General features: G+C 46.0%; 2 protein-coding genes across 6 annotated transcripts in view; one reads left to right on the plus strand and one right to left on the minus strand.

Moving 5' to 3' along the window:
- AFG2A (AFG2 AAA ATPase homolog A) overlaps window positions 1-6,744 on the minus strand; it is a 220,650-nt gene extending 213,906 nt beyond the window's left edge. For 2 of the 5 annotated variants that reach the window (XM_058666884.1, XM_058666881.1), the window contains exons 1-2: window positions 1,431-1,608; window positions 1,182-1,306 (exon numbers count right to left, since the gene is read on the minus strand). In XM_058666884.1, the coding sequence (XP_058522867.1) occupies window positions 1,182-1,306; window positions 1,431-1,593 (288 nt within the window). In that variant the 5' untranslated portion in view covers window positions 1,594-1,608. Of the gene's footprint in view, window positions 1-1,181; window positions 1,307-1,430; window positions 1,609-2,581; window positions 2,767-6,382 lie in introns of those variants that run through there. The other 3 variants (XM_058666883.1, XM_058666885.1, XM_058666886.1) reach the window with 3 other exon arrangements.
- Window positions 6,541-24,592, plus strand: part of NUDT6 (nudix hydrolase 6) — a 39,908-nt gene continuing 21,856 nt past the window's right edge. Inside the window, exons 1-3 of the mRNA XM_058667342.1 lie at window positions 6,541-6,629; window positions 6,895-7,415; window positions 21,318-21,521. Coding sequence (XP_058523325.1) covers window positions 6,541-6,629; window positions 6,895-7,415; window positions 21,318-21,521 — 814 coding nt within the window. The remainder of the gene's footprint in view (window positions 6,630-6,894; window positions 7,416-21,317; window positions 21,522-24,592) is intronic.

Genomic DNA, 24,592 nt, shown 5'->3' on the forward strand with positions numbered 1-24,592 from the left:
TGCCCTGTGCAATAGCCTAGTGGCTAAAATCCTCCCCTTGTATCCACTGGGATCTCATATGGGCAGCAGTTCGTATCCCAGCTGCTCCACTTTCCATCCAGCTCCCTGCTTGTGGCCTGGGAAAGCAATCGAGGACGGCCCAAAGCCTACACCCACACAGGAAACCCAGAAGAATCTCCTGGCTCCTGGTTCAGATCAGCTCAGCTCCAGCTGTTGCGACCACTTCGGGAATAAACCAGCAGATAGAGGATCTTTCTCTCTGTCTCTCCTTCTCTCTGTAAAGCTGCCTTTCCAATAAAAACAAATAAATTAAAAAAAAAAAAAAAGGAAACACAATAAACCTGGAACACTAACATTAGGAGGAGTGGCCATCGGTGGTCAAAAATATTTCAAAAATTTAGGACTGACATGACAGCTCAATTCGCTAGTCCTCTACGTCCAGACGCCAGGATCCCATGTGGGCACCAGTTCGTGTCCCAGCTGTTCCACTTCCTACCCAGCTCCCTGCTTGTTGCCTGACAAAGCAGCATAGGCTGGTCCAAGGCCTTGGCACCCTGCACCCATGTGGGAGACCCACACGAAGCTCCTGGCTTCAGCTCAGGTCAGCTCTGGCTGTTGTGGCCATTTGGGGAGTGAATTAGTGGATGGAAAAACTCTCTGTAAACCAATGGATCTCTCTCTTCTCTCTCCTGTCATTCTATCTTATAAATATCTTTCCTAAAAATTACATAGCATCTGCATATATTTTACATACTTTACATTTATATCATTATGCATATTTTTATATATAATACAAACACTGTGTGTGTGTGTGTGTGTGTGTGTACTGATTGATCTAGGAAAGGTTCTGGGCTTGAAATCTCCTCAAATATGATGAATGGCAACAAGCACCAGATAAAAACAGGGAGAGTGGTTAAGCATTTTTATACAAACTGGTGACCTTCTTCTCCCAAATAATAGTACTGTAGTGAAACTTAACTAACTGGGAGGAACACTAAATCTATGTGTTTCTACCTCCTGTCATTTTAGAGCTAATAATCCAGTACAGTCAGAGATACTCAAAGAGAGTCTGTATACATTTGAATGTCCTTTCAAAATACTTAAGCATTTATTCCAGCCCATGTTGGAACTAAAATCAGAAACATCACAAATATGCCTAAGGAAATATAAAGGACTCTTACCTCTTGCTTTCCATCCAAACTGGTAAGCAGCACTGGTCGACCTATGCATATATTTGTAGATTTCATAGTGTTGAGTCCAAGATGAACGAGCGAATTCTGGAATGTTTTAGGAACTTTGGCATCCACTATGAAGAAACAGAAATTATTTTTGTACAATTTTGTAACTGAAGTTAAAGGTATGCATTTATAGGGTAGGGAGGTAAATAAAAACCTTCAATCCACAAAACCACGTGAATGCAGTACTCCAACCTTCACTGTAACAAACATTTAAGAGCTGGCAACATGATGCTACTCCACTTCTGATCCAGCTCCCTGCTATTGCGTCTGGCAAGCAGAAGACGGCCTCAGTGCTTGGGTCCCTCCTGTACTGATTTTGGTTTGGTTTGGGCTCAGCGCTGACTGTCTCAACCATATGGGGAGTGAACTAGCAATGGAAATTCTGTCTGTCCCTCTCTCTGTGGCTTTACCTTTTCAAATTATCTTTTGGTGGGGGGAGGTTTGACTTAAAGGTTTGACTTAAAGTCAAACCTTGTGAGGTTTTCCTTTTAGCACAAAATCCATCAAATATGGAATTTAAACTGATCACACACATTACTATAAAATGTATTACAGACACAGATACTGCAGTCAGAGTTCTACCTAACACTGCTATGAATAATCAGAAAGCATCTCTTGCAATGAAGGAACAGCAATCAGTGGAAGCAAAGTTCAGGAGCATATCTCATTTACACTACTATCTGGTACTATAAAATAGCTCCAACACTTTTCTCCTACAAAACCAACATACCCCACAGAGCTAACAGTTGTCCAGAGAACAGGATCAAACTAGCACAGTGCATGACACAAGAAGCTGAACACAAATTCAACTTTCTTATGAGCACACATTCTGTAACAATAATCTGCCAATCAAAAACAGCTAAGAAACCCACTGCAGCAGGACCTAATGTTTCACTCCTGCCACTCTCTCCTTCTTCAACCCAGTGAATCACCTTTCCCTCTGTCCAATGACCTCACAGTAATACTCAGTCCTTTCAGAAGTCTAGCTTTTCTCTTCCTTCCATTCTGGGCTGCATATTTCCCATGTCCTAGGATTTCCTAACAACTCATTTCCACACCTATCCATGGAGATTAATCCAAATTCCTACCACTGACCTCATTTCCCAGTACATCAAGTGTTCTCCGCTTACAGCATCTTAATACAAATCCACTCCAGCTCTCCATTCCATGTCTCATTCCTCCAACATGCTAAAAATGTATCTGAACACCTACTTTACCTATTACCTGCACTGACACTTTACTGAGTACCTTCAGTGAGATTACCTGACAAGATGGTGACGGTAATTCTAAACAACTACCCATCTTTCATTTATTCATTCAGCAAATATGCATAATGCACCTACTAGATGGCAGACAACAGGCCAGACTTCTGTTCAGTCCTTCCTCTAGTTGGAGATTTATCAAGCAATCCCTGAAAAACTGTGATTACCAACTAGTATTAACCCAATGAAAGAATGAGGATAGCAGAGCATATGATTAGATCTGGAAGAATCAGAGAGTACATCTGAAAGAAGGCAGAAAGCAAGCAGGAAATAAGTAGAGGAGGAAGAGAAAAAGGCAGGAGGCCAGACAAGCAGATGGGTGAGAGACTGGGGTGCCAGCTAAGCCACGCCTGAGCAGGAGACAGCTAGGATCCAGAGAAAACAGCAGCAGAGAGGAAGTTAGAAAAAGCTAGACAGAAAAAAAGTAGCAAAACTACAGCTGTAATAACTTGAAAATGCTAGTTCAGAAAGAAGAGCTCCATGCCTGCCTGCCAGCTTGCAGGAGACAGAAGTCAAGCCCCACCAGTCTCCACACGCCAATGACCAAACCTGACCAGAGGACGACGAGACAATCTGGTAAACACAGGCTGACAAGGACACTTAGTGAGGAGACCCATTAATGGATGACCAATAACCAAACAGAAGACCCTAATGGGAGTCTCTTCAAGAACACCCAAAGGAGTGTTCCAGAATACCTAGCTTAAGTCCCCAGGGACAGCCTCCTGATTAGAACAAGGTCACAGTAAGTGTACAATGTAAAAGCAAAAGTCCAAAACAGAAATCACTTAGAGAACTGTTGCAGCATTTCAAAAAAGATGGCGGCTTAGATTAAACCAAGAACGCGGAAAACAGCAGCTTCCCCGGAACCCGGAGCCCAGCCGCAAACCAAGGCACTGCTGCACATTCGCAGCAAGTTCGGCAGATTTGCGGCAGATTTGCGGCAACTTTACGGCGGCAAACGTTACGACCATGAAACTCACAGAGACGAGGCTGAGAACTGTGTCTCCTAGTTACCACACAGCAGACACCTGGTAAAGAACACGAATATCAAGTGCCGGCAGGAAATCCAACTTCTCCCGGCCCTATCCTATCCTGGATTGTCTCTATCCTGGGATTGTCCCTCCAGAGTCAAAGTTGTAAACATAATACTGGGGTCCGGCACAATAACATAGCAGTTAAAGTCCTCGCCTTGAACTCCCTGGGATCCCATATAGGCGCCGGTTCTGCTCCCAGTGGCCCACTTCCCATCCAGCTCCCTGCTTGTGGCCTGGGAAAGCAGTCGAGGACGGCCCAAAGCCTTGGGACCCTGCACCCGCGTGGGAGACCCAGAAGAAGCTCCTGGCTCCTGGCTTTAGATTGGCTCAGCTCCAGCCGATGCAGCCACTTGGGGAGTGAACCATAGGACGGAAAATCTTCCTCTCTGTCTCTCCTCCTCCTCTCTGTATATCTGCCTTTCCAATAAAAAAACAATAAATATTTAAAATAAAAAAATAAAAATACTGCCAGTGCAAAAGCGGACACAGGCTGGCTGGGAGGGGGGAGGGGGTGAAGGCATTTGTTAATGCTGGGGACTTAGAGCCAAGGTCAAGTCGGCCTCCAGGGGAAGTGTTCCAGGGAGGGAGCCATCTGAGGCCCACCATCCTGGCCAACATCTCTGCACTGGCACCCCACACCCTGCCTCCCAAGGGGGCAGCCACCTTGGTTCTGTGCTAGTTCACCTCACCTCTGCTGCCAGAGGCACCGGCGCTGGCCTGGCAGCCCCAGGAAGCTGCTGCTGACACCTGGCATGGGGGACTGTTAGACCTTGGCGAGGGGACGCACTGCCACTGTAGGCAACCCTGCCAAGGCCACCTGCGATGCCCTGTCTCCACAACCCACAGCTATGTGATGCTGCTTGCCAAGAATCCCTGTCAGCAATCCACTACCTACCTTGCAGAGAACTTGTGCAGAGGACCCAAGTCCCAGTGTGGCCACAACACAGGTTTTATACTAGAGAAAGCTAAGCCTCTTTAAAAAAAGGGGAGAGGGGAATGCGGAAAATATTTAGAACATTCCAATGATAATTAGGATTCCATCATCTCTCACATCTCCATCACTAAGTCCTCAAACTGGAGTAGGTTTAGTAAGTATCTGAATTGTGTAATTAACAAACATGCGAGAGAGATGAAGTCTTCTTTGTTGGAAGACCTAACAACCTGGTCCAGAGGTACCTGTGAGAAATCAGGGAAGTACTCTGTAATGTTCAAAACATGTCCGCAAGCCACCTGTCAATGGCGCACGACGAAGCACAGAAAATTAGGATAAATGTTGAGAAGCTTTTATTATAATTTCACAGAGTGATCTTACATCTGTTGAATCTCACAAAAATGTTTATTTTTGCTTTTTAAACATATTTGTCTTTTATTTTATTTGGCTAAAGTGCTAATCTGTGATTTAATGTAACGCTTAAAACAGAGAATTAAAGAAGCTCAGTCAAAAATATAACTGAATGGAGACTCAGGAACCACACAAACGACAAACCTGAAAATTACAAGAAGGTGCAAATAGGGAAATCTCTCCATTGCTGGAAGAACTTGCAAGACAGAGATTTAGACGAAGCTTACGTGCTTAGGACTGAGAACTGGAAAACTAGCAGTTAACAGGAGCCTACAAAATTAACTGAAAAGTGGTGAAGATGAGCCTGAGAAATTACCTAAAAAGTACCAAGAGAATGGAGAAAACTAGAAAAGCCTGATGACGCCCAAGACAAGCAACCTGCTTCTGGAAGGAGACGGCAGATGCCCAAAGCAATGGAGAGCCATCCACTGGCTATTTCGACAAACGGGATGATTCGTGACGCCAGAGGTGGAAGACAAAAGCAGGCAGACACCATTTTTAAAGTCTCGCCAAAAAAAAAAAAAAAAAAAAAAAAGACTGGAAGGGGCTGAGATAGATGGTGATAGAAGTTTCCTGAAGGAAGCTTTAAAAATGTCCTTGGATGACTCAAGGACGGTGCGCCCAGAGTTGCTGGCTCTGGCTCTGGCTCCGGCCTGGCCCAGGCCTGGGGATGAGCGCCTTTGACTTCCCTCCACGGATGGGCCTACTTTTCAAGTAAAATGGAAATCAACGTTTAAAAGCATACGGTTATTCATCTTATATGAAGCAAAGTGGTTCGAGTGCAGTTAAACAACTCAAGCCAGGGGAAGGGCGCTGGACTGGCGGCTAACCGGGCCCCCATTCCCACCTACTAGGAACATGGGCCCCGGGAGGCGGTGGGCAGGGCCGCCATGCTTGATGTCCCGCCACCCACGAAGGAGCCCGGCTTCTGGCTTCAGCTCGCCAAGGAGGGACCTCCTATGCTCGCACTCCCCGCCTCGCAAGTAAAGCACCTCGGAATTTATTTTTCTTTTTTTCCTTTATGGCAGAGAATTGGACCTCCAAGGTAAGAAAAAGCCCAAGTGAGTTAGACGAGGGTAACAGCGACTGGCCAACTTCTTCAGCGCACACCAAGGAGCTCCCTTTGGAGGTGCGCCCTGCGCCGGGCACCCCGAGCCCCACACCCGGGCACCCCGCTCCTGCGTGTCCCCGCCTCACGCCCGGGCACCTCGCGCCCCGCACCCCGCACCCCGCACCCCACGCCCGGGCACCTCGCGCCCCGCACCCCGCACCCCACGCCCAGGCACCTCGCGCCCCACACCCCACACCCCGCTCCCGGGCACCCCGCACCTGCGTGCCCCACACCCGGACTTCCCAAGCCCAACACCCCACGCCCTGTGCCCCACACCCCGCATCCGGGCGCCCCACGCTCCACACCTGCGTGCCCCACACCTCACACCCCGCACCCTCGTCTCTCCCCCTGAGGAGGCCCCGCGGCCTCCGCACTCCCTCCCACAACTCTTTTACCCTTCTCTAGGAAGTTGGTCACCACCAGCAAGCCGGCCGCCACCGCAAGGTCCGAGTCCGGAATAGCACGAGCTCCATGGCGAAAGGAGGCCGTGGAGGACGCGGACGAACCGTTCTCCGCGCTGTGGTTCTGCCGCTTCCTGCTCTTTTTGGAAGACATGATCGGGAAGACAGCTGGAGCCCACACACCGCCAAGCCGGCACAACGTGCACCGGCCACGGAGAGAAAAAAACTTCCGGAGCGGAAGGTCAGCGAGGCTCCACCCCCGCGCCGTATTCTCCTACGTGGAGCGCTGCGAGGAAGTGCTGGGGGGCCAGGGGCAGGGTTAGGGCGAGAATGCTCGGACTCCGCGGTTTTTGAACAGACCCGACGAGGTCCTGACTTCCGCAAAAAACAAGCTTGGGTGTTAAGGCACCAAGGCACCGTCCTTTTCCTTGTGAATGACACCGAAGGAATTTTCCTGTAAATCCTTCTGCCTTCTCCAAACCTAAACCATTAAATATCTGTTGAAGTCAACCGGCAAAGTCAACGGGTGTGAAGGGGGTCTCGCTACTGTCCCGCATCCCCGGCAAATGTCTGAGCGGGGCTGCCAGGCAGGACCGCCCCAGCCCGCAGTCTGTCCGAAGCAATGGCCCCATTTGTGTCCGAGCCCGGCGTGGGTGGCACTCTTCTAGGACTTACGGCGCGGGACTGCGCGCGGAAGCGCCGTGGAACGCCGTGGAACGCCGTGGAACGCCGGGGCGGGCGACGCGGGGCCATGGTGCTGCGGAGCGGGAGCGCCTGGCGGGCGGTGCTCGCGCGGGCCCGCCGGCTTCCAGCCCGGCCCCGGGCGGCCTCTGGCGGGCCTGGTGGCCTTGCAGCACTTTCTGCCGGAGCCTTGGAGCTGCGAGGCGAGCCGGACAGGTTCGGGGGCGTCTCGGTGCGGCTCGGAGCGCAGGACTGCCTGGACACCGCCGCCTTCCAGAGGGGCCTGCAGGGCAAGTGCGCCTGGGGCGAGGGGGACCTGGGAACCGCACCGGCCACCCCCTCAAGGGTCACTTCCTGCACCCCACTGCAAAGGCCAGAGGGCTAGCTAAGAAGAGGGCACGGGTGACCTCGGCTCATTTGCCTCATTTACATCATGGGCCCTTTGCTGGGTAGACTCTCACGGCTGGAGGAGCCCTGATAGTGGACATAGCAGCCCCAGGTTCTGTGAATTTGGGAAAGTTCTGTGAGCCACCATTTACCCGTCCCCCAAGCCCAGGTACTACTGGGAGCTCTTGGGATGGCGTAGGGGTTAGTTCAAGTAACACGAAGTGTCCGGCATGGTGTCCGCCATGGATTCAACATCTGTGACAGGTTTGTTCCTGTTCTAACATCATTGTGTAGTAGGATTTGCTTTGCCCCACACAGGACTCTGATCTCATATTGTGATCGCAGCACCAGGACCACAGAGGTCCCGAGTGGTCCTGTTTTTCAGTCTGGTTACAAACGAGGTCAGGAACTGTTGGGGCTAGAACCGGAGTTTGCTTCCACTCAAAAGGGCAACATGTTTCCTGATTAACCAGGGCTCATGACAAGTGATTTCAAGCTCCCATACCTAAACACAGGAGCCTTTTGTTTGAAAATATCCTCTTTTAAGTTTAAGAGTTAATTATTTGAACGGCTAAATTACAGATACTGAAAAGGAAGGATAGTTGTCATCAGCTGGGTCACTTCCCAAGTGGCTGCAGGTGCCAGGGCTGAACCCAGTGAAGCAGGAGCCTCTTTCAGGCTTCCAAGGTCATATACTTAAGCCATGGTGCCTTAGCATCGGCCCTGGGGGGCGGGGGGAATCCTTGAAATATGCAGCAGCCTGTTTTCTTCAAAATGCCCCTGAGGATCTCATAATGTAATTCAAGTGTGTCCGTTTGAGGCAGGTATTTATGGCGCAGACTCGTAATTGCTAGGGGCCAAACAGGTGACTGAAGAACCAGCATTAGTGGGTGTGGCAAGGCTAAAGGCATGTCAGCCCTTGAAGGTTCTGCCACTTAATCTGCCAGGCATTAGGCAGATCACTGACTGAAAATATTTACTTTTACTCCATACGTGGCCTACATGAGTAATGCTGGTTCTAATTATTTTACTGGACTATGTGCTCAAAGACAAATTAGATGAATCTAATCAGAAAACTAAAAAGTACTGTAAATATTATATATTAGTGGGGGTTTTTTTATTAGGCAGATTTACAGAGATAGAAAGATCTCCCTTCTGCTGGTTCACTCTTCCAAATGGCTGCAATGTCCAGAGCTGAGCCAATCCGAAGCCAGGAGCCAGGAGTTTGTACCAGGTCTCCCACTCAGGTGCAGGGTCCCAAGGCTTTGGGCCATCCTCCACCACTTTCCCAGGCCACAAACAGGGGGAGCTGGATGGAAAGTGGAGCAGCCAGGACATGAACTGACAGTTATATGGGATTCTGGCACTTGCAAGAGGAGAATTAGACAATTGAGCCATCGCACTGGGGTCTCAGTGAATTCTTTTGCACTTTGTAAGTGCTGGACACTACTTTAAGAGCTTTATAAATATTCATTTGATTCTCAACATATCTCTGAGCGGTAGAAGCTGTTCTGCCATTTTGAAGATAGTGGTGTGAGACACAGCAAATACCTAACCTCCTCCAGCCAGCTCAGGTTCTCCTCCTGCTGCGCGGCGCGCGTTCCTCTTGTTCCAGAGTGAAACAGCTCGTTGAACACCAGTGTCCGTGTGGGAAGAAACTAATCAGACAGGAAGTCCTGTTGGGAAGTCTTTCTGTTCTCAAATGAATTGGATCCATTGTGTATGATGTTAACACTGTTACGGGTATTTTCACATGAACTTAACTCTCGCAGACTTCCGATTTTGCTCCTGATGACTGTAAAATTAGAGAGATGAACAGGCGATATGTGCAGTTGGCTTCCCATGTCTGCATCAGTGAGGGGTAGCTTTGATTCTGGTGCCTGCTGTGTCACTGACTACGTGACTTCAAACCGGCCCATCATTTAGTAAATGGGCAGCCTTATGATGCTGGTTGGAATGTCCACATGCCGTGTCAGAGTGTCCGGGCTGGAATTTAAGTTCTTCCAATTCCTGCTGGCTGCAAATGTGTAAACTTGTAGGCAACAAGTAATTGCTCTAGTACTTGCTTTCCTGCCATGGACAAGAGACAAACAAGTTGAGCTCCGGGCTCCTGGCTTTAGCCTGTGGCTGTCCCAGCTGCTGCAGATACTAGGGGTAAACCAGCAGATGGAAGACCTCTCTCTCACTCACTCTCACTCTCATTCTGTCTCTCTCTGCCTTAGAAATGAAAATAAATACAAATTGAGCCCCACTTCATAATATCACCTTAACCAGGGGAATGGCAAATACATACAGTATTAAATAGGGGAAGAAAAAATAGTGAAAGAGGTTGGTAGTATGCAGCAAATTAGAATAAATCATATATACATGATAAGTAATTTTTTTAGTTCAGTGTAGTATAACTGGATTTGAACTATGAGGATGGGAGAGAAAAGACACTTAAGTTTACTGTAGCAAAAAAGAAAAGGAATTTAAAAGGTTTAAGGAACACTGCCCCAAATAGCTTGTAAATGAAAGCGGTGCAAACGTAAAATTCCATGTTGGACTTTAAGGAATTTGAACCAGAAACTTCTGGCCATGCCTGCCAGCAGCTGGAAAGCAGAAAGTTTGGTGTTCAGTGATGGCAGGGCTGGGCAGGTAGCTGAAGCGGGGCAGTGACTATGTTATCCAGGCAAGCAGATGAGGATGCTTTTGGAAACCTGAGCCTTGTTACTTGATGGAAAAGAACAGGTGAGAGCTCTGTGGGGTGTCTCCAGAAGTCAACAACAGTCAGGGCTGGAACAGGCTGAACCCCAGAGCAGGGCACCAGGAACGCCATCTGGCATGTCTCTCTGTCTCTGTTTCACCCTCCCTCCCTCTTCACCATTGTGCCTTTCAAATATGTGAAAAAGAAACTTAAATTCATCAGACACACATTTAAGAATTTTATGTTTCACTCTGTGTAATTGTGCTTCAGTTTTTAAAAAAATGCAGTTTCTCTGCAGAATGATCCTGTGACCCCATTGCGAGGTAAGTCATGACAACCAATCATTAGTGGCTCTAACAAGCTGGTACTGTGTGAGGCACAGGCCGGAGAGGCAGAAAATGCAACCTTCCGCTGGGAGTAGCTTATGGCACAGTTGGGGAGGAGTTTAGGGAAAGGAAACTAACCATTGTAGAAATAATCAAAGCTCCCAAGACAACAGCAGAGTTATTGTAAAGATTAAGTGATGATGGATAGTTATCTAAAAAGTCTAGAAACTAAAATGCCGCATATCCATTACTTTACCTATGTATTTCACAGCTGTGAGTACTTAATGAAATGTGTAAAGCATCTAGACCTTAGTAAGGTTCAGATAAATTTAGGGCCTTCTCATCTCATTCTATCTTATGTGTTAAAATAACAGAATCTGAAGAATTCAAAAGCAAATAAAACCTATCTTTATGTTCATCTTGATATTATTTGTAATAAAGAAAAGTCAGAAATAATTTATCCACAAATATAAGGCTCGCTTATAGCATGCTGACCTGAGGAAAAAGTGTGCGCTCATTTAATAGGAGTGACAAGCAAACCTTGCATCCCCTGTTTACTCCTTTAGATAAAGGCAGCAATCGGCTGGGCCAGGCCAGGAGCCTGGGACTCCTGGCTCTGCCATGAGGGTGGCAGGCCCCAGCTACCTGGGGCACCGTCATCGGCTGCCACTCTGGGCTCGCTGGCAGGGAGCCGGATCTGAGGCAGTGCAGGCTGCATTGTACCGCAAAGCCAGCCCAGTATGCAGTCCCTAAAAATTCATAATCATTAAAAGAATTTTAAGGATGCAGCAGAATATTTTAAATATTTGTAGTGAAAATGTATAAATTGCATGTTAATTCCAAAAGGCATGGGAGAGTTACACAATTTTTAATTTCTTCATGCTAGTAAAATATGAAGGCTGATTTTCTTCTTTATATTCTTCTTGATTTTCAAAAAATTTTAGAGCCAACATACTTTATTTTAAAAACAATTAAATATATTTTTACCCACTTTAAAATTAATAAACTAGCATTGCCATGTAGCAGGTAAAGCCTGGCCCAGCCCTAGCCAGGGAGTCAGTCAGTGGATGGAAGACCTCTTTCCTTGTCCCTCCTGTGCTCTCTGTAACTCATAATTTAAAATAATCATTAGCACAAGAAAAAAAGTATAAACCCTCCAAAAATTATAAAACTAAAGGTAGACAAATACAAATACATAAGCGTCATTTATAAAGATTAAAAATTAGGATGTGTAAAGGAACCACATTAACATGATCATTTGTTCAAGTCTATTTGTCCATTTTACAACTGTTGAGCACCTATTATGTACCATGCATGCTTAGGTGATGTGTTTAGAACGATCAACTCTGGACTTACTCTATTCTCAAGGAATTTAGTTTGCAGGGAAGATCATAGTTATGATAAACCATGGCAGTATTCATGCTGGTGATGTGAACAGGACATTTTGGAATCCTTTTCCAGAGAGCTAACCAGTAAGGAAAGCCCATGCTTAAAACTGGCTTCCAGGGCCTGGCACTGTAGGTCAATGGCTGAATCCCCACCTTAAGAGCACAAGGATCCCATACAGGTGCCGGCTTGTGCCCCAGCTTTGCACTTCCCATCCAGCTCCCTGCTTGTGACCTGGGAAAGCAGTGGAGGATGACCCAGGGCCTGGAGACCCTGTCCCCACATGGGAGACCCCAAAGAAACTCCTGGCTTCAGATCGACTCAGCTCCAGGAATTGGCAGCCATGTGGGGAGTGAACCAACAGACTGAAGCTCTTTCTCTGTTTCTCCTCTCCATAAATCTTATCTGCCTTTCTAACAAAAAAAGTGTATATATACTATAATATATATTTGATATTTTTTAAATTTAATATTTATAAATATATACATATATATATATATATTTGAAAATGGCTGCCTGGATACCCTAACCTGTGTTTACAGTTGTTGCACGTTGTTGTACAGTGGTTAAGCTCCTACTTAGGACACCTGTGTCCCATGCTGGAAGTTGTTTCAAATCCCAGCAACTCTTGCTTCTGATCAAGATTCCTGCTGCTGTGTCCTGGCCCACAGCAGTTGATGGCTCAAGTGGTTGGGCCCCTGCAACTCACATGGGACTCCCAGATGAAGATCCAGGCTTTAACCTGGCCCAGCCCAGCAACTGTGTGCATTTAGGGTGTGAACCAGGTCGGCAGAACTGGAATGCAATCAACTTCGGGGGTTTTTGTTGTTCTTTTAACTGTTGTTCAAATCTAGCAAGCTTACACTGGACTAAGATTCTATCTTTCACTGTCTCAGTGGATGGAAAATTTCAGTCTTTCAGCCACTGCCCCTTAAGCAGATGGAAATAAACATGAAGTTTGTTCCATTCATCTTTTTTTTTTTTTTTTTAATTTCAAGGCGTTTTATTTCTTAGGTTTCATTCTTTTATTTGTTTTTTAAATTTTTTTTATTAATTATTATGCATTATGTGACAGTTTCATAGGCTCTGGGAATCCCCCCACCCCTCCCCACGCCCCTCCCCCCTGGTGGATTCCTCCACCTTGATGCAGTATTACAGTTCAAATTCCATCAAGATTCTTTCCTTGCAAACATATACCAAGCATAGAGTCCAGCTACTTATTGTCCAGATGGGTTGAACAGTTTGTTGGGGAGACCATTTCTGGTCCAAAGTCAGAGCTGGTAGAATATCATCCCAGTCAATTAAGAGTCTCAATATAACATTAACAGCAATTTGTAACATTATGGGATTGACAAGGTTTTGCGTAACCAGTATGTTAAAAAAACAAAAAAACAAAAAAAACAAACAAAAAAAAGAAGCAAGTTCTTAACCACAACCTATGATTAGCTCATTGACATTTCAATTTTAGTTCATATACAGGACCAGCTGCTATATACCTTAAAATGACTATAAGGTACCATTCAGCTGTCTCGTGTCTATTTCATTTTAGTATTTAGCCATTTGTTGTGTTGAAGTATAATTTTGCTGATCTTGGCAGATTTTAGGATAATCTAGACTGGCTTGTAACTCTAACAAGACATTTGTCAGCAGTTAAGGTGCAGAACATTTTTTTTTGGGGGGGGGGTGTGCAGGAAAGTCCCCAACACCATGGTAAGGAGTGACTGATCTTTGTGTCCTACCCAGCGAGGCATTAGCCAATCCATGCCAGCTCTTTCCTGTCAGATTTCAAGCTCTACTTTTTGTTGTTTGTCTATTTATTTTAGGTTTTTTTTAGTTTGTATGGTTGTTTGTTTGCTGTGAGGGGTTTTCGGAGCGATCCTGATGGTCATTGCAAGGGAGGGTGGGGGTCCAGAGGTGGAGCCAGGCTCGGTCCAGAGAAAGCTCTCCTCCCTGGTCCCGAGGGACGTTTATTGTTCTTCTGTTTCTGCGGACCACTCAGGGCTTCTGGTTGTCTTTCCGATGACGTTGGTTTCTGCGCAGTAGTGTTTGGACTTCTTCCATCTCCTGCGGGAGCTCCGGTTAGGGGTGGGTGACCTCAGAGTACTCGGCCTCCGAGGGCATCCAATTCCCTGTGGCCTCCTTGGCAGTTGGGATATAGTCCTTGTTGCTCGTATTAACAGTTTGTGGTGAAGGTCTGGGAGTCTTCATGGTTGGGATCCAGGCTTTCTCCTTGCCATCTGCTCTACCCTGGAGTGCCCCCCTGCTCCACGCACATGACCTCCTGTTAAGAGGTTGTCAGGATCGCACCCGATTCCGCCCTCATGCATTGGTATAGTAGTTTTACTATTGTTTAGTGCTGCTTTGAGTCTGTTGTCTATGAATTACCACATTTGATCATGATAGGCTATATTATACTTTTTCCTCACTCTTTTTATGGTCCTGAAAGGCTTCCCTGCACTCCCCCCCATTACGGATTAACATAACGTATTGAGGGTATAGTAGGTTTTACAGTTTTTCGATGTAGATCTTAAGTATTCTGACATTAATTGTTGGTTAATAGATTATATCGCATTATCTTATTGTATTGGATACAGGTTGTTAGAGATTGCAATAATATTACAATATACAGGTACTGTCTTTCAGGTTGTCATCTTTTCATCTCAGATTAAGGCAAACATGTGGTATTTAACCTTTTGGGATTGGTTCATTTCTCTTAGCATGATGGATTCCAGTCGGGCCCATTTGTCCACAAATAACTGCATTTCGTTTTTTTTAATAGCTGAGTAGTATTCCATAGAGTAGATGAACCATAGCTTCCTTATCCAGTCTTCTATTGATGGGCATTTTGGCTGCTTCCCGGTTTTTGCGATTGTAGATTGTGCTGCTATGAACATTGACGTGCATGTTGGTTTCTTGAGTAGGAGATGTTTTGGATATATCCCTAGGAGTGCTATTGCTGGATCATATGGCATGTTGATTTTCAGTTGTTTGAGTATTCGCCAAACTGATTCCCATAGAGGCTGTACCAATCTGCAGTCCCACCAGCAGTGGAGAAGGGTTCCCTTTTCCCCACAGCCTCGCCAACAAGTGTTGGTGGTATTACGTATGTGTGCCATCCTTACTGGAGTTAGGTGGTACCTCAAGGTTGTCTTCATTTGGATTTCCCTTATTGCCAGGGAGCTTGAGCATTTTTTCATATGCTTGTTTGCCATTTGGGTTTGTTCCTTTGTGAAATGTCTGCCCATTTCCTGTGCCCATTTCTTGAGTGGCTTGTTTGTTTTGACATTTTGGTTGTTTTGTAGTTCTTTGTATATTCTGGAAATTAGCCCTCTGTCACCTATGTCGTGCGCAAAGATCTTCTCCCATTCTGTGGGTTGCCTTTTTACTTTGTTGATTGTTTCTCTAGCTGTACAGAAGCTTCTTAGTTTGATGAGGTCCCAATTGTTTATTTTGGTCTCGATTTCTACTGCTTTTGGAGTCTTTTTTAGGAAGTGAGGGCCTACTCCTAAGTGTTGCAGTGTGTTTCCAACATTTTCTTCCAAAAGTTTGAAGGTTTCTGGATGTAGGTTTAGGTCTTTTATCCATTTAGATTTGATCTTAGTGTATGGTGAGAGATGTGGGTCTATCCTTTTGTTTCTGCAGGCTATCAACCAGTTGTCCCAACAGCATTTATTGAACAGACCTTCCCATTTGCTTGGATTGTTGTCTGTCTTTTTGTCAAAGATTAATTGACTGTATCTATGTGGATTACTGTCTGGTGATTCTATTCTGCTCCATTGATCTTCCTCTCTATCTTTGTGCCAGTACCAGGCTGTTTTGATAACCACTGCCCTATAGTATGTCCAGAGGTCTGGAACTGTGATTCCCCCTGCTAACTTCCTGTTCTTCAGGATGGTTCTGGCTATTCGTGGTTTTTTGTGCTTCCAGATGAACTTTTGGATCATTGTTTCCAGTTCCATGAAGAATGTTTTGGGCAGTTTGATTGGAATTGCGTTGAATGTATATATCGCCTTTGGCAATATAGAGATTTTAATGATATTGATTTTACCTATCCAGGAGCATGGGATGTTACTCCATCTTTTGAGGTCTTGTTCAATTTCTTTTTTAAGTGGTTTGTAGTTTTCCTCAAATAGGTCTCCTACATTTTTGGTTAGGTTAATTCCCAGATACTTCATACTTTTCTCTGTTATTTTGAATGGTATTTTGCTGGTTAGATCTTTTTCCAACTTGGGGTTGTTTGCATACACTATGGCTGTTGATTTTTGTTCATTAATTTTGTACCCTGCCACACTACCAAACTCTCGTATAAGTTCTAGGAGTCTCTGTGTTGAGCCTCTTGGCTCTTCTATGTAAAGAATCATGTCATCTGCGTATAGTGAAAGTTTGACTTCTTCATTTCCAATTTGGATTCCTTTGATTTCTTTTTCTTGTCTTATGGCCTCAGCAAGTACCTCTAGGACTATGTTGAATAGCAGTGGAGAAAGTGGACATCCCTGTCTTGTTCCAGATCTTAGTGGGAAGGGTTCCAGTTTTTCTCCATTCAGTATGATGCTGGCGTTGGGTTTTTCATATATTGCTTTGAATATGTTGTGGATTTTTCCATCTATGCCTACTTTGGTTAGGGTTTTTAGCAGGAAGTGGTGTTGGATTTTGTCAAAAGCGTTTTCAGCGTCTATTGATACTATCATGTGATTCTTGTTTTTCAGTTTTTGGATGTGGTGTATCACATTTATGGATTTCCTTATGTTGAACCATCCCTGCATTCCAGGGATGAATCCTACTTGATCCGGATGAATGATCTGTCGGATGATTTTTTGAATTCTATTGGCTAGGATTTTGTTGAGTATCTTAGCATCAATGTTCATCAGAGAGATAGGTCTGTAGTTTTCTTTCTCTGTAGGATCTCTGTCTGGTTTTGGGATTAAGGTAATGTTGGCTTCATAGAATGAGTTTGGAAGGGTCGCTTCCTTTTCTATTATATTGAAGAGTTTGTAGAGGATTGGGGTTAGTTCTGTTCGGAATGTTTTGTAGAATTCTGGAGTGAAGCCGTCTGGACCTGGGCTTTTCTTTGTTGGGAGTTCTTTAATCACTGATTCAATCTCTGCTTCAGTTATGGGCTTGTTCAGGTCGTTTGTTGCCTCTGGGCTAAGTTTTGGCAGGTTGTATAAATCTAAGAACTTTTCCATTTCTTGATGGTCATCTGATTTGTTGGAGTACAGTGCTTTGTAGTAATTTCTAATTATGTTCTTAATGGTTGCAATGTCTGTTGTTATGTTGCCTTTGTCATCTTTGATGCTGTTAATTCTTGCCTTCTCTTGTTTTTTCTTTGTCAGTCGGGCCAACGGGGTGTCTATTTTGTTTATCTTTTCAAAAAACCAGCTTTTTGATTCATTGATTTTGTGTATGGTTTTTTTTATTTCTATATGGTTGATTTCCTCCCTTGTTTTGATGATTTCTTGTTTCTTGTTGTGTGTGGGGCTCATCTGCTGTTGCTTCTCCAATTCCTGGAGGTGTGTGTTTAGTTCCTGTATTTGGCGCCTCGCTTGGGCCTTGACATGAGCTCCAATTGCGATGAATTTACCCCGTAGCACTGCTTTGGCTGTGTCCCACAAGTTTTGGAATGTTGTGTCAGAGTTTTCATTGGTTTCCATAAATTTTTTGATCTCATCTTTAATTTCTTCTCTGACCCATTGTTCGTTCAATAGCATATTGTTCAACCTCCAAGAATTTCTGTATTTCCTTGGGCAGTTTGAATTGCTGATTTCCAGTTTCATTCCGTGGTGGTCTGAGAGGGTACATTGTATGATTCCTATCTTTTTGAAGTTATTTAGGTTTGCTTTGTGTCCTATCATGTGGTCGATCCTGGAGAAGGTGCCATGTACTGCTGAAAAAAATGTATAATCTGTGGCCTTAGGATAAAAAGTTCTATAAATGTCAACCAAGTCCAGTTGTTCTATTGTTTGTATGAGCTCTGTTGTTTCTTTGTTGAGTTTTTGTTTTGTTGATCTGTCTATTGTTGTTAGTGGGGTGTTAAGATCACCCACTACTATTGTGTGCATATCTATGTCTCCCCTTAAGTCTGTAAGTAATTGCTTCACGTAGCTAGGCGCATTGGGATTTGGTGCATATATGTTCACGATGGTAATTACTTCCTGATGGATCAATCCTTTCACCAGTATATAATGTCCTTCTCTGTCCTTTTTGATGTCTGTAAGCTTGAAGTCTATATCATCTGAAATTAGGACAGCTACCCCAGCCCTTTTTTCTCGTCCATTGGCGTGAAATATCTGTTTCCATCCCTTCACTTTAAATTTCTTAGAGGCTTTTCTGGTTAGATGTGTCTCTTGTAGGCAACAGATAGTTGGATCTTGTTTGATGATCCATTCCGTTAATCTGTGCCTTTTGATTGGTGAGTTCAGGCCATTTGTGTTAATTGTCAATATTGAGATGCTGCGATTTTGCCCTGCCATACATATGTGTCTTTGTGGGTGTTGGTAACTGTAATTACCCCTCCTTGTGTGGGCTTTAGTGGGGAGATCTTCCTGTTTGCCATCTTTGCTTGTGGTTTGCCCCTGTTTTTTCTGTGTTTAGCACATTTCTAAGGAGATTTTGAAGAGTTGGTTTTGTGCTGGCATATTCTTCAAGTTTCTCTTTGCTATGGAAGTATCTGATTTCGTTCTCGAATATAAATGAGATCTTTGCTGGGTACATTAATCTTGGTTGACAGTTGTTCTGTTTCAGGATTTGGAAGATCTTTGTCCATTCTCCCCTTGCTTGTAGGGTCTCTTCAGAGAAGTCAGCAGTGATCCTGATTGGTTTTCCCCGGAATGTGATCTTTTCTCTGCTTCGTACTTGTCTTAGGATTCTTTCTTTGTCTTCGTTGGAGTGGAACTTGAGCACCATATGTCTGGGTGAAGATTGCTTTGGGTCATATCTGCTGGGAGTCCTCTGACCATCCTGGATTTGGGCTGGGTTCATGTTCCAAGTGTTTTGGAAGTTTTCCTGTATAATTTCGTTGAGCACCGTTTGCATTCCTGATTCTCTTTCTGCTCCTTCGGGCAGTCCCATAATTCTGATATTAGATTTTCTTAGGTTGTCTTTCATCTCCTGAATGGTCTTATTGGCTTTGTTCAGGCTTGTTTCTAGCTGTTTAATGAGCTGGGTGTGTTCATTTTGTGTGTCTTCGGTTTCAGAGATCCTCTCTTCTGCTGTATTTATTCTGTTAGTTAGGCTCTCAAGTTTGTGCTCTAAGTCAAGGATTTTGTTTTTGACTTGCTGTATTTCTGTGACTATGTGGTTCTTGAATTCCTTGAAGTCTTCCCAGTTCTTCTCATTGTCTCTGACAGCTTTTAACATTATTTTTTTAAATTCCTTGTCTGGTAGAGCTTCCATGTCTTCTTCTCGTATCTCCGAAATAGATATTGGCTTTTGGTCTTTTTTTGGTGAGGTACTGGCGCTCTCGTCTGGATCATTGCCTTTTCTGAAGTTTCTTCTCATTGTGTTATTGTTTCTTGTTGATTTCAGGGATGTAGTCTCTGATTTGTTTATCTACAGTTTCTGGTCTTTGTGCAGTAGTTTGGAGTAGGTGTGAGTTCGCTGCTTCCTTTAGGTTTACTTTTGAAGGAGAATTTCTTTGAGTTCTATTGGAGATGTTTGGTGCGGGGGGATAGCTATATCAACCCCTGAATGTCTATAACCCTCTGTAGCTTGGTTTCTGTAAGGTCTGTTGGTTAGACCTTTCGTCCTGTGTGCGTTTTCAGGGGTAGGGCTTAGTAGCAGTATTTTGTAGCTTCAGGGCTCCTTGTCTGTAGTTTTCGGGTGGATTTGGAAGACCCCTAGCGCCCCTCAGGCCTGTGGGGGAGTATGTGTCAGGCCTTCGGTAGCTCTAGCTATGTGTATCTGGGCCACTGTTTCAGGGCCTGCAGTTGTGGAGCTGCCCAACCCTGGCCTGATGTGAAACTCAGATGCTGGTGTGCTGAGGGGTTTGCCCAGAGGGATTCCTCAGAGGACTGCTGTTGTTGTGCTGGGGCAGTTTTCCTAGGGGGATCCCTCAGAGGAACCGAAGCAGCACTCCCTGCCGCAGGCGCGCACTGCTGGCGACCTCCTCTGTGGGGCCTCGGGCGTTCAGCAGTGAGAAGCTGCAGGCGCGCACACCAGAAGTTGCTGTTGCACCGAGGGGTTTTACCGAGGCAGCTCCCTCAGAGGAACTGAAGCAGCACTCCCCGTTGCAGGTGCTCGCTGCTGGCGCCCGCCACTGGTGCCCGCCTTTGTGAGGCCACAGGCATTCAGCAGCGAGAAGCTGTGCTGGCGCACCCCAGAAGTTGTTGCTGCACCGAGGGGTTTTACCGAGGCAGATCCCTCAGAGGAACTGAAGCAGCACTCCCTGCCGCAAGTGCTCGCTGCTGGCGCCCGCCGCCGGTGTCCGCCTCTGTGGGGCCACAGGCATTCAGCAGTGAGAAGCTGTGCTGGCTTGAACCCCAGTTGCTGTTGTTGTGCTGGGGTAGTTTTCCTAGGGGGATCCCTCAGAGGAACCGAAGCAGCACTCCCTGCCGCAGGCGCGCACTGCTGGCGGCCTCCTCTGTGGGGCCTCAGGCATTCAGCAGTGAGAAGCTGCAGGCGCGCACACCAGAAGTTGCTGCTGCACCGAGGGGTTTTACCGAGGCAGATCCCTCAGAGGAACTGAAGCAGCACTCCCCGTTGCAGGTGCTCGCTGCTGGCGCCCGCCGCTGGTGCCCGCCTTTGTGAGGCCACGGGCTTTTCAGCAGTGAGGCTGTGCTGGCACACCCCAGAAGTTGTTGTACTATGTGGTCTGCCCAGCGATGTCCAGTAGAGAGAGTTAAGCTGCGCAAGTCTCCTGCACCTTACCACTGGGGGACCTGTAGGAGCTCTCCGCCCTGGCTCCCACACAAGTTGGAACGTTCAATTCTCGCACAGCCTCAGACTGGGAGAATTCTGGGGGACGGGGGCACTAAGCAGGGACAGTCTCAGTATAGTTCTCTCAGGGAGCGAAAAGCCCGAAAATCGTTTTTTTTTTTTTTCACCTCTGGCGCACTCCACCTCTCTGGGTTCCTGTGCGTCCCAGCGCCACAAAGTCGCCAAGCTAGGTGCCTCCAGGGGCCCGTGTTGCTGTCTCCAGCTGCCCTGGGTCCTCTGGGCTTCCCGCTGTTGCGCCCCCTTCCCGGGATGACTCACCACGTTTTAACCGGGTCTTTGTGTTTCCTGCGTTCCTTCTCTGGATTTCTTCCGAACCATGTGTTTCTTCTTGGATGCTCGATGTCCAGGGAGCTTCTGGCACTCCTTCCTGTGGTTCCTCAGTCTGCAGATCTCTCTCCAGCCGCGCCCTGTCTCTCCTTCAGCGCCTCCCTTTCTATGCCCGTCCTCCCAGGTCGGCCATCTTCTCCCTCCTCCTGTTCCATTCATCTTAATGGAGATTCCTTACACAGTTTTACCTTCCGCTTTTCAGCAGCGATAAAGCAGTGGCAGTCAGAAGGTAGAATCGCCGTGTGGCTGCACGTTCCCATTCTTCAAAGCCGACTTATCACGCCTGCTGCGTCCCTGGGCTTCCACTTCCACCATGCGGAGCATGATTCCGCCACGCTGACTCTCTGGCTGGGGGAAGGTGCCAGCAGACTACCCGGATACGCTACCCATCAAGTGGGAGTTGCAGGTCAGTTCCAAACTTGTAACAAGCAGAATTGACATTGAATAGGTTCACTGTGTTGCTTGCTTCTCAGGCAGAGCAGGTAGTTTACTCTCTGAAATGAGTTAATTTGAAAAAAACCATTATCTTGGGAGTAGTTGTTTCTAAACAGCTGAAGTTTGCCTTATATATCAGCAGAGGGCAGCACCAAGTATACACAAGTTTAGAGGAGTTTTCACAGGTGTTTGAATGTGTTTTACACAAATATTTTAACTCTATGACTCAAACGGTGGCACTGAATTGGGACTATTCAATAAATTTGTTATACTGTAGCATGTTAGTATTAATTATATGGATAGATAATAGCTTTTAGGTTGAATTCAAGGTAAAGCAAAGCATTTTTTAAAGATTTATTTTATTTTACCTTATTTTTATTGAAAAGGCAGATATACAGAGAGAAAGAGCCATCTGCTGGTTCACTCCCCAAGTGGCTGCAATGGCCAGAGCTGAGCTGATCCGAAACCAGGAGCCAGGAGCATCCTCCTGTTCTCCCATGTGGGTGCAGTGTCCCACGGCTTTGGGCCATCTTTTACTGCCTTCCCAAGCCACAAGCAGGGAGCTGGATGGGAAGTGGAGCAGCTGGGATATGAACCAGCACCTAAATGGGATCCTGGTAGTTGAAAGGCAGGATTTAGCCACTAGGCTATCACGCTGGGCCCAAGCAAAGTATTTTTTTTCAGGAATTTGAATATTACCTGTTAAAGACATTTCAAAGTAACTTATCAGTTCAGATACACAGGAAAGTTGAGAGAGGACTCCTCTTCAGATTAAGACAAAGGTTCTTGCATCACTCCGTGTGCATTCGATTCACCTGGGAGATGGTGAGCACAAGCCACTGGACCCCATCCCCAGATTTCTGACCATGGGTTTTGGGGAGCGGGAGCTGAGAGTCTGCCCTTCTAATCATTTCCATAAAGTTGCTACTGCTGCTATTGCTTCTGGTGTGGTCTCAGAACCACCCTCTGACAACCAGTGTTAAGGAAAGTCTTAGAATTCCAGGAAAGCTAAAGTACCAATCCTTATGATCTGAAATGAAAGTACTATTACCAGTGATTTAGTAATGGAATTAATAACTGTATCTGTCTTCATATAACCTCTGCGTGTCCAAGGTATTTTGTGCATCTGGTCCTTCAAAGGAGTTGTTGTGGAGAATGTCCCCTCTGTCCATGCTTCCTCCCCTGCAGTAAGCAGAGCCACTCAGAAAACGTTCGTGCAGTTCCACCTCAGAAAGCTGTATTCAGTAATTAGGGGCAAACCCACACCTCCATGGAAGTGCAGACTTAACAGTTTCCAGTTATCACTTAAAGTCAGTGACATATAAAGACATTGAAAGACCTGTTTCTGACTAAGTACTCTATTGTACATTGGAGTGTGGAAGTATCAAAGCAGTTCAGGGAATAGGACATTAATTTAATTATTTCAAACACAGAGTTAGCAAGAGAGAATCACTCTTCCGTCGGCTGGTTAACCTCTCAAATGGACACAAAGGCTGCGCCAGGCCAAAGCCAGGAACCTGAGAGCTCATTCAGGCTCACAGGGGTCCAAGTATTTGGCCCACCTTCCATTGCTTTTCTTCTTGTTGTTGTTTGTTTGTTTGGCACATTAGCAGGGAGCTGGATCAGAAATGGAGCAGCCAGGAATTAACCATATTTAAACAATAACTCAACAGCAGCCTATGGACTGCTGGTGGGGGCCAGGCCGGGCTCATCTCCATGCTTGGAGCCCCAATTCCAGCCACCGCGTACACGTGATGACCTGTCCCTAAGCAGCCAGTGTGCCATTCGGTGCCAGGCTCCACCTGCTGGCCGCCAGGCAGCCAGCTCTGGAGTTTTGCAGATTTGAATTGCTGCTTAGGTAGCTCCATGTTAAGCCCACTGTGCTTCTGGGATGTCAATGAATCCTAAAGACTCCCAATGACAGAGTAACTTTTCCTTTGAAGGTAAGCGAGGGTATTGAGACCTCATTGGTTTGAGGGGAGGGACCAGATGATCTTTATGGAAAAGTCTGATATACCAACATCGTATGAATTCTGTGTAGAACTTGTAATCACTGAACAAAGCTAATCACCGAACACCAGTCTATGCAAAAGCTAAGGCTAGGGGCTTGCCTAGCATGATCTTTTTTTTTTTTTTTTTCCACGCACAGGGCTGGGTAAACTGCACCCGCTCCACCGGCTGCCCCGGCCTTCTCCAGGATTTTTTTTTTTTATTGTATTTTTTTTTGACAATCTTTACATAGTTAATTACGGTAAAAAAAAAAAAAAAGGTTCAGGGGGTATAGGGAAGTGGGTAATAGTATTATGTCCATATTGTTTCCATCATGTATCTGAGGTAAAGGGGGGTATTGACAGAGAAGCCCCACCCAGTTTCCCACCCACCCCAAGTCTCAGATGTGGGGCATGCTCTGAGATCCTTGTTCAAATGGTTTTAATAGTTCTCCAGTTATGAATCGCTGCCAGTTTCACTCGATGAGGTCGTCCACTGATTGACACAGTCCATCATAGAGTATTTGCCCAGTATTTCGCTGCCAACATATACCTGAGATGGTTGATTGACTTGCTCTGTCCTCTGTCTTTTCTTGGCTAGGGTTCTGAGTCCGCCATTTCGATTGGGGAGATCCCCAAAGAAACTTTGAGGTATTCCCAGACCAGATTCTTGTATGTTCTAGCAACCACAGGGCCCGGCACAGTCCGTCACCTCGATCAGCTGGTGGTTGCAATTGCTGGGTTGGTTCTGTTTACAGTCCTGATTTCCACTGGAATCAATGGGTGTTGCAGTCCAGCCTGGTTCTGCCCAGCACACACTCGGCCCCCGCATCAACCAGTGAGAGCTGCAGCCTAGTCGGGGCGACCCACAATAACCCCCATCAGGCCCGCCCCCTACCCTGGTTTGCCAGTATGTATAGCAGACTAGTCCAGTCTGTCCCACATCCTATTTGGCTCTTGTACTTGTCAGTGGGTATTAAAGCTTAGTTTCGTCTAACCAACTCAACTCTCCAGCCCTCACGGATGTTGTTGAGTGCCTCTCTGTCTAGCCACC

Source organism: Ochotona princeps, chromosome 7 (assembly GCF_030435755.1).
Source record: "Ochotona princeps isolate mOchPri1 chromosome 7, mOchPri1.hap1, whole genome shotgun sequence".
In the NCBI taxonomy this organism is placed as follows: domain Eukaryota; kingdom Metazoa; phylum Chordata; class Mammalia; order Lagomorpha; family Ochotonidae; genus Ochotona; species Ochotona princeps.